The sequence below is a fragment of the Trachurus japonicus genome, chromosome 3 (assembly GCF_045865225.1).
Source record: "Trachurus japonicus isolate A0001 chromosome 3, Traja_1.0".
Taxonomy (NCBI): Eukaryota; Metazoa; Chordata; class Actinopteri; order Carangiformes; family Carangidae; genus Trachurus; species Trachurus japonicus.
The window spans coordinates 11,215,701-11,229,766 of NC_140909.1; the positions used below are offsets into that span (position 1 = coordinate 11,215,701).

General features: G+C 40.0%; 1 protein-coding gene across 9 annotated transcripts in view; it reads right to left on the reverse strand.

The window, feature by feature from the left end:
- zfhx3b (zinc finger homeobox 3b) overlaps positions 1-14,066 on the reverse strand; it is a 327,377-nt gene that overhangs the window by 17,455 nt on the left and 295,856 nt on the right. For 8 of the 9 annotated variants that reach the window (XM_085761295.1, XM_085761312.1, XM_085761304.1 and 5 more), the window contains 2 exons: positions 10,856-10,963; positions 434-570 (listed from right to left, as the gene is read on the reverse strand). In XM_085761295.1, coding sequence (XP_085617421.1) covers positions 434-570; positions 10,856-10,963 — 245 coding nt within the window. The remainder of the gene's footprint in view (positions 1-433; positions 571-10,855; positions 10,964-14,066) is intronic. The other variant, XM_085761353.1, reaches the window with a different exon arrangement.

Below are 14,066 nucleotides of genomic sequence, written 5' to 3' on the forward strand. Positions count from 1 at the left end.
GAAGAGGAACTGTGGATCACGGGGGAAAACAGGAGCCTCCTTCCCTCAAGCAGGCAGGTCCCTCTGATCACAGACAAGAGTGTAACGGAGTCTTGGCACCCACTTCAAAGCGCTCTCATCTGTCAAATACTATATTGATTTTCCACCTCATACACAATTAGCAGTGCAGCAGAAAGGCTAAAATAATTTTCAGCAGGTTTGAAAAAAAATCCTGCATAATGTAATAAGGGTCAGTGAGATAACTAAAGAACTGAAAATTATTAGAGGTACATTTTTACATTTCATTTTTTAATTGATGTCTAAGTTTCAAGCTCATAATGAGGGCTTGGTAATTGAGGATGGAATAACCTTTAGCAAGAATCCTCTAATTCAAAGAGTTTGATGAACATCTGAAGGCATCAGTGTGAACAAAATCCTTTGGACTGCAGCTCACCTGCTCCGCAGCGTTCTTCTCAGCTGTCCTGGGACGCTTCGAGGAGAGCGGATTCTCGGAGGTCTCTGACCGTGAAGAGGGCCTCTTGGAGGGGATCGGGGAATCTGACTGGTGCCGTTCCAAGTGGCTGGACAATGCTGAACATACGCACATTCACACGGACACACACATAAACACAGAGGGATAAAGACAGGAGAGCATGTCAAGATGAGGTGAGGACTTGGCAGCCTGGGGGCAGGTCAGTCAATAACACTGTGGATAAAGGGCTTTGGAATGTCTTTCTTAAATGTGATATAACTGCATTTAATGGGAATTGCGCAGAGAGGTGTTGTTATCCAACTCATGTCTCCCGATAAAAAAAATGCTGCACGCTTTTTACTTGTCTTCCCATGCTGTAACGCAGCCAACGTGCTCCGACGGGCTGTCTTTTTCAGTGCTGGCTTGTCAGGATATCATGCAACACCATAAACAGCTAATAAAAATATTAGTTTGCCACAGGGTGCAGCTTTAAGTTTCACATCATCACATAGTTTCAGTCCACATGAGCTTCTACACTTGAGACAAGGTACACAAACATCTTGTGACCTCATCATACAGTAAGAAGAGTAAAGAGAAACACAACTTGTTTCTGTAATTGCTTTTCCTCAGGTATACCTTATCATGTGATGCTCAAATGTCAAAAGCTAATTTGCAGTATTTTCAAACTATCCTCAGGTGTTCTTTCAACACACACAAAACGATGTATGATCTTGACATTGTAACACAAGCATGCTATGCTAACACTCAACTACATTGGACATTTTGTCCTTTTGTTTGTGTCACAGAAAAGATCACGAGTTGAGAAAGAAGTTTTTTATATATATAGAACCAATAGTCACAGTTGTGCCTCACCAGAATTTAGAGTGATCGGGCAATTTTAAGGGATCAAGAACGATTTTTCTTTTTTAAATCAGGCAGTGCCCACAGTTTAACCGACCTGAGAAAATTCCTCAGCTCTTTGTTTCCATAAGCAGGTGAATGCCAATGAAATTCTGTGTTTGACCTGCATTTCTCTAACCAGCTAAGCCTTCCCCTGTGCATTGCAGTTCTGTGCAAGTGGTCTGTGACAAAGAGAAAAATGGGACAGAAAGATTAGAAAACCTCTTTTCAACCCCTGAGCAAATCACAATGTTTCCTCAAAGCTAGGTTGCATATGACAACACGCTTTCATTTAACTTGAAGATTTCCAAGACAAAAACATGCCACTGGGCTCAAAGATGGCATCAGGCGGATGATTAGTCATACCCGAGCATTTTCACAGGACAGCGCCATGCTTTGGTACTCAGTCTGTGGAAATGTAAAATATAGGGTACAGTCACAGTCACTGGGTGGCTGTTTGAAAAGATTTCCATTCTGAAAAGATACTTCATGTATTTCCCTAGTACACAAATCAAATCACACAGCCAATATGTCTAATTTAAACTGCACTAATACTAACAAAATAACAAGTCCTCTTCTTTTCATATCTTCAGAGCAAGGCCTCACGCACACACGCAAGTCCCTCCAATTTAAAACTATTCCACTTTATAAAGAAAAAGAGAAACTTGCTGGCACACAGAGAGGCATCACAGCTGAGCACTCAGTTAAGCACAGGTTCACAGAGGAGCTAAATCCTCACGGAGCCAGCATGTGGAGCTGCAGCCGCACCACGCTTTGTCACTAGTGGAAAGAATTCACTGTGAAACTTAAGGAGGTGTCTTGCCAACCCCTAACAAGCCCATAAAGAGTTAAATTTGGCCTGATTTGTACAGTCCTGGAAGGGCAAATTGAGAACAGAGGGCACTGGTAAGGGAGGGGTGGTTTGGTGGGGGGTCAGGTTAAGCGGGGCTGACCACGCTTCTGCTCCAGACATTAAAATGTCAGCTCCAATCAGGACGAGGGCAGTTGAGCTGATTACCCAGTGGGGGACCTGGCTTTGGACAGAGCAGCCTGCGAGATCTCCCAGAGACACCAGGATCAGCCAGGGAGGCCCTATTAGGGTCCAGTCACAGTCAATCCTATTAAACACATCCGCCAATAAACAAAGGGAATGTTAAACAAAAGGAACCTCCCATTCCCTGACATTAACCTCGCAGTCATGGCACTGTCCTCAACAATCCCTCCTCCTCAACTCCACTTCAGTCCACTCCTACTTCCCCTGAACTCATCTCTTCAGGAAAACAACAACGGTCATTGGTGGTCGCCTTCACATTTCAACAATCTGCTTGGTCTAGTGATTTTTCACATTATATAGCAAAACCCACGCCAACATGTATTCACTTCAAGTTTTTGGGTCAGATTTCTATTTGATAATGATTATTAGCCTTTCCTGAATAACACATTATTCTCTATCATGGTTAGGAAACCCAAGCTTTTCTTCTCTCTTTCAGCTACACATATAACAGGCAGCTATTTGATTTCGTATCATCACTTTCACAGCTACAAGACCGGGGAGGAAAAAACTGTTTAACTCATGGGCTACGGACAGAGGAGAGCAAATCATCCAAACAGCATCTGTTAAAAATATTAATATCAGCACAAATAAACAAATATCACATTTTTATTTTAGCGAAAATAAAAAAATCTCAGCTGCACTGAATTTGTCAATATAAATACAACCTACTCACATGAGATAACTTAACTTTTCTAACTACCAGAGAGGTGAAGTGCAAAAGAGAAATGATTTCAATTCACACATGAGCATAAGAGCAATATAGGCTTGTTGCTGCAGCCATAAAGTGCATGCATACAGCACATAAAGTAAGCATGAACTAAGTAGACACAAGTATGCTCTCAGCCTCATGATTAAGAGGATCAACATAATTGATTATAAGTATATTCCTCTTGCACAATTACATAATTAGCACCAGAGAGGTGAGACAAGTGGCTGTTTATGCTCAGCCACTGGAGAGCGGCTGTAGAAGGGCCAAACCCAGTTTGCTAGCTCAGGGTGTTTTGTTTTGCGTGTGTGTGTGTGAGAGAGAGAGAGAGAGTGAGAGAGAGGGGGGAACAGATGGAGGGCTGAGGAAGTTGCAGTCTCTCTCGTCACGGCCAGTTAGGACTCCATAAATCTGATCAATCGCCATCTCTTGAGAACCCTACACCCTGACACCACCACTGGCACTGTGACTAACATCCAACCACTGTATCCTGTTTTACTTTGTCAACAGTGATGAAAAAAATGACCGAAACATTGAAAAAACTGGGAATGAAATAGAGATAAAAAATAAATCTTTTTTCTTTCTTTCTTTTTTTTGGTTGTTGTCATTACGAACAGTTTAACACACTACATTGGACACTGGTGTCAGAGCATAGATGCGCACAAACACACACGAGTGACATGGATCTACAATATGAGCAGGTGATCAGAACCAATGACCAAAACATTGGGCCCTGATGGAGCAGGGTATAAATAACAGGGTGAGTCATGCTATGGATGTCAAATATATCTGACAACAATTAGAGGTAAAGTCTAGAAAAGTCCAGTTACTTTCTGATGCTCTACGTGCAGGAGCAATGGAGTGATCACAAAAAAACAATCATAGTGCAGAGAGAGAAAAAAGGAATCATTTCTGCCATTTTCTTCATAATCCAGTCACTCTGCCAAAGTTACTTTTGAGTTACATTTTCACAGCACCCTGTTGTGACTACTGAAGAACTTTCTGAGTGTTATTGCTTCAGGAAGACATACAACGACAGCATAGTTATGTATTTAAACCTCAGCGGTTGGCTAGATTAACTATGCTCATCCTGTTCACATACAGCCCTCCACAGAGACCACTATCCTCTGTCAGACGACTGTAATATCTGTCAGGAGTCTTGCTGTTCCTTGACCTCTTCTGCCTGGTCATTAGACACAGAGCCCCCATCAACACCAAACCTCTTCTGACAGATACACAGGGTGGGCTTTTGTTTGAAAGCACAAAAGGCAGAGCAAGAGTGCAGAAAAAACCTTAAGAGTCAATTAGGTGATTATTAATTCATGTCCCTTTTCCGTAAACCAGAAGCTTTTGTGCTGTCGAGTCCCGTAAGTGAATTGGACTTTGGCACCTTGTCTCACCTCCCATAGCTGGACCGTGTTATTCAAGCAGCAAAGGGGCTGTCAGCACAGTACAACAGCCTTTAGAGCGGTCTCAGCCTCGTTGTGCTTTCAAGGGGAGAAAAAGATGGCAACTGGACAGAGTGACTGACACAGCACAGACTAAATTAACCACAACAGGTCATTGAAATTGTCCAGGAATGCAATCACAGCTGCAATTAATTTGCTTTGCCCTTTGGAGAGGACATCCATATCCTAAAATATGAGTTACAGTTAAGAAAATGTAAGGAAGTGGAAGATGGGGGAAAAAAAAAAAAATCCTGCTGTTTTGGAGGGAAATTCCCCTCCTACTTACTGACATGGGGTCCTCATCATCTCCGGAGCCTCTGCCCCCTCATTACCACAGTTCCTGTCTTGCCATGCCAACTTCAGGCCTCCGGTTGTAAAAAACATAACCTATCATCCAGTTTTCGTCCACGCCAATGAGGCTGCATAGCTTTACTGTCACTTTGCCCAGAACAGCCACAGTCTGCCAATCACTTTAAACTTCAGCTCAAAACCCACAATTCCTCTGCATAGTGAAACACCAGGATCCTCAGTAGTTTACTCTCTGGGATGTGTGTCCTCTGATCCCCAAGCTCCCTGAAACCTTTCACCTTAACACTGCTGCTGAGGGCGTCCGACACCTCTCTACTTCTTCTTCTAGAAAGTCCTTACCTCTATTCCCTCGGCAAGTTGGCCATTAATATGGAGATGACTCAACTCCCCCAGTGCTACAAGTCATTCTCTTTTAATGCTATGCTAACAATAGCTGAATATTGTCTTTTCTTTTTCCCATTTCTATCCAGGTTTTTAATCTATAGCCTGTGTCAAGGCCCAGAGCAATAAAAGGCGGTGTTCCATTTCATCTTATATTTCTCAGGTAATTATTCTGCATTAATAAAGAAAATACAAGAAAGCTGAAACCTTGAAGTAAAGTCTCATATTCAAGCTACATATGAAATTCCAAATATGCATTTATAGAGCTAATCACTGTGCTATACTATACCATTGTATAATATTAGAGCTAGGGAGCTATAGTGCAAGAGTGTTATGCAGCCTAATGACGTGATTGCAAGTAAGGCAAATCCAGGATGAAGAAATTGAGAGGAGTTATTAATTAGCTAAAGCATTAATAATTTCCAGGCCGGTGAACAACAGGATGACATGACGTTCACCTTTACAGGACGCTCAGAGACACAGCCTGGTACTTGGCCATTAGACACACTGTGGTAAAACCCATAAACACTGAGCTTTCAGGGAGTTGGCTCACAAACAAGGACAATTTATGGCCTATTATCTTCAAAGACAAAAGGAATTATAATTTGAGGGATGACAAGCACTCAAAGGACGTGATATGAATATGTAAACATTTTCACTGCTCTATCTCCTGATTTCTCATACTACTTAGGGTTTTAAAGCAATAACAACAAATCACCACTGTGCTGAATGTCTCCCAGCTCAGAGTAACAATAACATAAACTTGAATAATTTGATTGTAACTAACCATAAGCATGCAATTTCAACTTCAGCCACAGCTTATATTAAATCTACATATCTGCACTGTTATATGGAGAACAATTCATAACATTTGCTGTGTCTGTTCCGGAGTGAGCAACACACAGAGGTTTAACAGCACAATAAAAAATGAACAGACTGCAATGCCACAGTGCTGCGTCTAGGGGATGCTAATCATCATGTTCATTATACAGACTAAATGCAGCATCTACAGTGTACAACACAACATCTGCTTCTCCTGCGCACGGTGCACCTGTATGTGCACATGTGCACGCTTAAACAGATTTACACAAACAGACAGCAGGATGAGCAGCCAAAAACACAGAGAGACACACACATAGAAGAGAGTTTACTCTGAGCACAGGCAGCTGCTCAGTCTTCATTTGAATAGTTTTACAGGTTAAGTGTCAACATTCAACTGAAAATAGTTTGGAGTATTTTTTTTAGCAGGACTGTGTGAAAATCTGCTGTAGGTGCCTCATAAGTGAGGACAACAGAGCACAGGTTTGCAACAGACACAGGTGTGGGTGAGTGAATACTGTATATATAGTACAGTATGTAATAATGTATCTAACTCATACTAGTCCTAGTTGTTCAGTCCAGAGTGCACAAAGGTTTCAAAATGTATAAATATAAATTTCAGATATTTAGATTTTATTTTCAAGCCTATGTGAGAAGTAAAAGCAGTGTTTTGGGGCATACTGAAATGGGAAAATATGTACAAAGGCATAAATGGCATGCGGCAGCCAAATCGAATGGTAAATTGGAACTTGCACATCACTTTTAATCTGTGATCAACAAATACTCCTACACACTTAACCTTAACATCAGCATTTACGCCAAAGCAAATGAAGACAAAGTCCAGCAAGTGTGGATAAACAAGTAACAAGGGATTCACTGCATACTATTCACTGCACAGTTGTAAGTTGGGGCTGTGACATCATTTACATGGTATTTAAAAACACATTTTTACCAAAGAAAGCAAATCTCACTACACTCGCACACATCACAACATTTATGTTAAAGAACCAAACACTGCAATATATCAATGTAAATCTTTTCTCTGATACTCTGACTAGCTTTAAATATGTTTGCTTTTTAAAAAACAAAACAGAATAGACCTTTTAAATCTTGCAAAATGACTAATAACTTAATATCTCTAGCAAAATATGCAAATGGATGTTTGAGATAAATATTAAAAACATTTTTTTCTTGGTATTAACAATTAGTTTTGAGTTATGAGTCTCTCTGATCTCCAGGTTTTACTGAATGTGGAAGATCCAGGCTGAAATATAATTTTTCAACCCACCTACTCCACCTCACATAAATTGAATGTAAGGAAAATAGGTATGAAAAGAATTATTTATCAAGCTCAATTTCATCCTCCCAGCACCAGAATGGAGAGACTTTCTCTCTCCCTCCTCCCAATCTCCCTGCATAGGGTCCCCAATTTTCAATACACCCCGCTCCCATACATTTATGTTAAATATGTCAAATCACATTGTGACCAAGTCTTCAGGTGCATTATCAATTCCCCTCCTTCCCCCTCTCTCTGCTCTCTTCACCTTCCTATTTCCCCTATACCCGCCGCCATCCTGCCTGCCTTTCTCCTTGCTGCATCCCCATACGTTCAGCTGCTGCATAAATACACCACCTGCTTTAATGAAGGTAAGGATTCTGCTCCTATGCAGAAGCTCTTCCCTTTTGCTGGTGCTGTCTCAGCTAGGTGAAGAAGGTGCGGGGAATGAAGCTCATTGCTGTCCGTTTATACATATTTCATACCTAGCATTAAAAATGACCCTTTGAATTACTAATCAAGCTGGATGATTAAGTTACAGCTACCGCCAACATGAACATCATTATCCAAATACATTAAGGTTTTAGTATTCCACTTATAATTACTTTTGCTGTTAACTTGTATTTTCTTCTATCTGGAAATATCCTTATAATAATGTACTGTATAATCAGAAAAAGTTCCACTATTGTCTGTAGTGTTGGGAGCATATGACATTTACATAATGTCTGAATGCATGCACATGTACATGTATATAATATATAATATACTATCTTAAAGATAAATAAAAAAACAACCAAATAATGAAGGCATCTTTCAAAAGATGACATGCCAAATACATATGCATTTTACAAAGGCTTCTGATGTACCTCTAAATGATTTTAATGAATACTGAGGAGCTGTGGAACAAGAAAGAGAAAATAAGATTGACAGTGGCTTTAAAAGAGAGGAAGCCTTTTTTCTGTGTTCGCTAACGCTGTCTGTCTGACAGTGACTGTCATTTGTAAAGGAACAATGTTGTGCTCTGTTCCAACAGCTACATGACAGCGATGAGAAGAAATACTTCAGTAGTTCTAATGATGGACCTTAGAAACAGCTCATCCTCAGACAGTGGGAGACTGAGCACCTTTCAGATAAATAACAGGTTGGCCGAGACGCTCGTACACCATATTCTAACATACACACCATCTGTGTATCTACTGTACAAACATCTTCAGACAATCACAGGCCCAAACAAGTGCTCCTCTGTTTACCAAATGCATTGTGAGGTCTCCCTCGCCTTTTTGCTACAAGACAGGTTTTCTGTGCTTCCTTTGAATGGGCATTGTATTCATCCATCACAAAAAGTTTGAAGTACAAAAAGGGACCCTTCCATTAAACTACAGCTGTCTACCTTTCGCTGACAACACAGCCTTGAACCCACCACCCCAGCCTACCCACCCACCTTTTCACTGACATCAAACAGAACCTCAGACCTGGTTCCCTAATGCACATGCTATTTTTAACTAAGCGTTTCTAATAAGCTGCTGGGAAGCTGTAAATTTTTCATATGCAAGCACATATTTCCTTTGTGAAAACACAGAAACACACTTATTTGGTGATTAGCGACTGACAGAGGGGAGGAAAGGAACTGAATATGCTTGTATCAAATTGCATGCCTTTCAAAAAGGAGGAATCCTAATGCGAGGAGTCGTCTTCCTGTGCACCACAGGTATGAGTGAATTATTAATCGGCCAGCTCATTTTAATGCTTTTTAAAGTGCTTTATTTTGATGTGCTAAAACATACTTTTAGCCATATTCAGTCAGGCATGCATATCATTATTTCTTCCATCAAAGAAGAGTGTCGCCCTTTCAAAGAGCACAAACAACTCAGCCTCATTTAAAATAGAAGTTCGAATATCAAAGACATTTTACAAAGGCTGGGCTTCAAACACTGTGATGAAGTTTTTTTTGCTGCACTTTATAAAAAACTTAGGTATGCAAAAGGTCTGAATTGTTTTCCAGCTTTTAACCTGACTAGTGTAAATCAAAACATCCTGCAGTAACACAAGAAGTTAGACAAGTGAGAAGCATCTACCCAGGCCTGTTACTGTTCAGTGTCATCATTATCAGAAATCTCTTCTATTGAATAAGAGATGTCTTAACTGCCAGCATTGTTTTCCAACACAGGCACACAAAGTAAATTGTGCATGAAAAAAAGAAAAATGAAGCTATATTTCATTTACACTGACATTTGTGAAGTCTGACGACAATCAGTAAACAAAAGCACTGTATATAATTAACTGCAGTGATGCATAAACTGCAGTGTGTGGGACAAAACAAGGTTTTGACTGTTGCTCTAAACTTGAGCCAGATTAAACTTGTGTTTGAGACCAAGTGTTGGTGGTGGAGATAAAGTTGGGCAACGCAGTTCAAGGGTGATGTTTGTGTAAAAAGATGCTGTAAGTCTCAACTGTCTTTCACACATGACAATCTCAGCCAAAACTTTTTCTTCTACATACAGACCATAATTGTTCATATGCAAGTTTATAACCAGCACCACAATTGTTTTGCTTCAAAATCTCACATTCACCATCAACAAAATCACAACTGCTGAAGAACCTCAACTGGTTCTTGTACATCAACTCTCAGGGATGCTGATCTCTCTCATTGTAAAAGCTCCTGTTGAAACAATGCAGTGCTCAAAGTTTAGAGCTCAGTGTTGGCTCTTTTGTTTTGACCAAGAAGTGCACTGATTGTTGTTATTGACCAACAGAGTGAAAATGAAAATCCACACATGCGTACTACCACGAACCCAAGGATGATAATGCATCATGAACCATTCAAACCTGAAATATCCTGTAATTTTCCACAACAAGATTTGTGAGATTAGATCCGAAAATGCTGAAAATATAATATATATATTTTTTTTCAAGGAACAGCAGCCTGCCCTTGGTCAGAGACTGTTTAGGCCTAAGCCCCTCCCCCTCTCCCAAGCCCAACCCCCTGCATAGAGTCACCACCAACACCTGTCAATAAAGAGGAGCACAGATAAAAACCATCCTGATCTGATAACATTAAAAGCAGGTAAGTGTTGTGTCTGTGTCCCTGTGTGTGTGTGTGCAGCAAAACTGAAAAGAGGGCAGTGCTATTACATGTGCGTTCACACATGGCTCAGCTGGAATTACACATGCAGGCCCCTCTCTCTTCACATCACCTATTGAGCAAAGACAAAACATGGGTCACATGTCACCTGAACATATTACCCAAATTGACAGTTTATCCCAGTTGTATCTGATGGGTTTTAATGCCTGGAAACCTGAAGCATCAAAGAACAGCCTCTGTGAAACAGAACTGAATTTAGGGAGTTTTGAGACTGAGTGTTTCATGCCTAAAACGCTCTCAATATTTTGTTAAAATATGTGTAATCTAATTAGATAAAAGGGCTTTTGTTCAGCACCATTCAGGAGCAGAGGCACATGCTTCCTGTGAATAGTTGTCCCTAAATGTGTGTGGTGTAAATATTGGCCTTACCTGTCCCTTTGGTGAGCTCCTTCTCCCCCCCACTTTCTCTTTCTTTGGTTTGGTCCTCCTGGTCTGTGGTGGTCTCACTAGCAGCCTCCACATCCTCGCTCAGCTCTCCTGAAGGGGGAGGGAGGACGGGATATGTAAATCACCACGCCATCAGAATTGGTGGAAGCACTTAAAGGGACGGCAGCGTTTTTTTCTATAGGAGCTTGCAACAATTACATTTGCTGACACACAGTTGCAAGGCTAGCAGACAAAGAGGGCAGAATCTGCTTTCTGCTCTCTGTCCTGTGCTGTCTGATCATCACTGTGAAATTTATTTTGACAAGAATTATAAAATCTGAGTTTGATTATAGGGGAAGGGGAGAGGCAAATGTATAATAATAATAATTATTATTATTACTAAATTTATACTATTGTTATTAGTAATATTAATATTAATCGTGTTGTTAAAATCAGTATTAGTAGCATTAGTAGTGTTAATAGTAGTAGTGGAAGTAGTAGTCGTATTATATTGTATATTGCATTGCATCTTTCCATGTATCCAAGAGCATGACACATATATGGTTTCCTCAGTTTAATGTGGACATAAAACTTGAAGGAAAAAAAGCACACATGTGGTCTGAAGTGGGCAGATGGAAAAATAATTGTGAGAGCAGTATCCTTCATGAGGAAGACCTTATACTAGACCCCCCCCCTCCCAAAATTCTCTTTCTCACACACACATGCACACATGAAGGCAAACTCGCACATACATTACTATCCCCTGCTGCAATCTGCTAGGTTACTTACTAACAATACAAGTCTCATTTCACTTGTATGCAACTATTGCCAACAAAAGAAGAGGAAAAAAAAAACATAAATATTTAAAACTTTCAAAGCCACAATTCATTTTATTTTTATGCCAAGTCAAAGGCAGAAATCCCCTGTAACCACCTTAAAAGCCTCAGCTCAATATATCAGGCCATTTAGGAGCATCGAAGTCCAAACAATGGATATCCGATAATGCCATTTGTAAGTAACACACAGAGGAAAAGATAGCAAAAACAGATAATAAAAAGGGCATCAATCTTGTTTATTTCCCTCCAGTGCCCCCTGAACATCCCCTTTGCCTGTTAAGTTTGTTTAAAAGTAGTGGGACTTGCATGCTGTAGCATTGATTTGACAACAGTAAACTAGGCCGCAGTCAATAGGCCCTATCAGTTATTACACAAGTCAGCTAATTCTCAGCAAATGTACTTAAATGCTCTTTTGAAAATGCTTTCATGCTCAGGTCTCTACTCTATAAGCTATTGACATATTGACAATGCTACAACAGCCACTGAAATATCCTGTTCAAGTATTCAGCCCTGCAGTCATCACACATCCAATCCTAGCTCACCACATGACTACCCACAGCCAACACCACTTTTATGATGTTACATTATCCACAGCACTCACTGTTTATCCCATCAGTTATGAAACATTGCATATGATGTATATAGAGTTGACACAGTGTTCTCAAACTGCAGCATGTGTCATTATCACAGATACACTTTGAACACTCATTCATATCTGAACCACATTGCTTTTCTCACGGACCCGTTCCCAGTGTCAGTTCTTACAGAATAATCAGAAACACCTTTTTTCCCCTTCAGCCTAAATAGATATGCTTTACACAAATAAGTCATGTTTATAAATGAAAACTATGTTGAAGGAAATTGATTTTTTATTAACAACCACTGCTGCCTATGAAAGATTTTTTTTATTATTATTTTTCTTTAAATAGCTTAAAATAAAAAAAAGGTTTTATATTCAAGAGCATCTTGAAAAACATATTTTGCACAACTTTTAAAAGACATTTAAGAGGCCACCTTTGTTAAAGGTTGACTGAATGCTCAGTATAGCTACAAAATCATAATAGGTGATTATTACCATAAGAATAGTTACATACAACTGCATGCTTATGGGGTTACTCCGTTTAAAAAAAAAAAAAAAAATCTAATTCAATGGAAAACACCTTTGTGTTACTGGCAGGACAAGAGCAGGATCCTCCATTTCCTGCTAGCTGATCAGATGCTGTAGGAAACAGTTGAGCAGAGTGATAGATGTATGAACTGTGTGGTTACACGTTATTGCTAAAAGCCGATCCTGTGATCCAGCGATCCTGTGTTTAAATAAAGATATTTAAAAGGGATGGCTGACTCCTAGTAAAAAGCATATTTAAGTGTTCCCCCGGATCCCGCAGAAATGAATACATTTTATTCTTTTATTTTTAACCATGTTTCTATTATGTTTCCAAGGCAACCCATGAATTCCATCCAGTGCAGCCTATCCCGTGCTGGTGAGGCGGATCTTTCAACATTCCCAGAAAACCAGAGTCCCAAAATCCCATCTAACTCCTGCCTGCATAAATCTCCACAACTGTGCGAGAATTAGGATACTGTACAGCTGCATAGGTGCTCAGATTACAAAATAATCCCCAGGTAAATTTTTTCACCTTTAAAAACGGGGCAAGGTGTCATTTCTTAGCAATGTGACACTTGTAGTGAGACTAATTCCCCACCTACACATTAATACACACTTTGTGCTTAAACATTGCTGTGATAGGCAGACAACATTTTAATGCCATTCAGTTTCCCTGTATCCACCCCCAACTTCCTGTGCACACAATGTACATGCTCACACGTGCACTGATATTTTTTTTCTTCCTTGTTTTTTCAAAACATTTTTATTTCTGGGTCTAATCAACATGGTTGACACTTTGAACACACACACACACAGCACAGAGCCAAGTCCATAATTTATGCAGAAATGAAGACATTTAATTCCAGGAGAAGCGTCACATCTTTAAGTGGTAAATGGCTTTGCCTATTTCTCGTCTCATCTCCAACGGTATTACAGAATGATTAAAGCCAGGCCGACAATAATTAATGAAAGGTCATGAGTGGCCTAAGAGTAGGATGCAAATGGAAGAGACACTAAAACTGTAGCCATAGATTAACTCTGAAAATAGATGAGGAGAAACACTCAAAGCTATGGCAGCAGGCCATTTCTAACCCAAATTTCAGAGATGTAAAGGACAATAGCCTGAAGGTTGTCTTCTAATTAATTGTCTTCATTAACCATCCTAATACAATGATATGAAACAGTTCCATTAATCTAATCATGCAAGCTGAATAAGCCCATTGCCGACACAGAGATTACACTCATCTGTTCTGAGCATATAAATATCAGC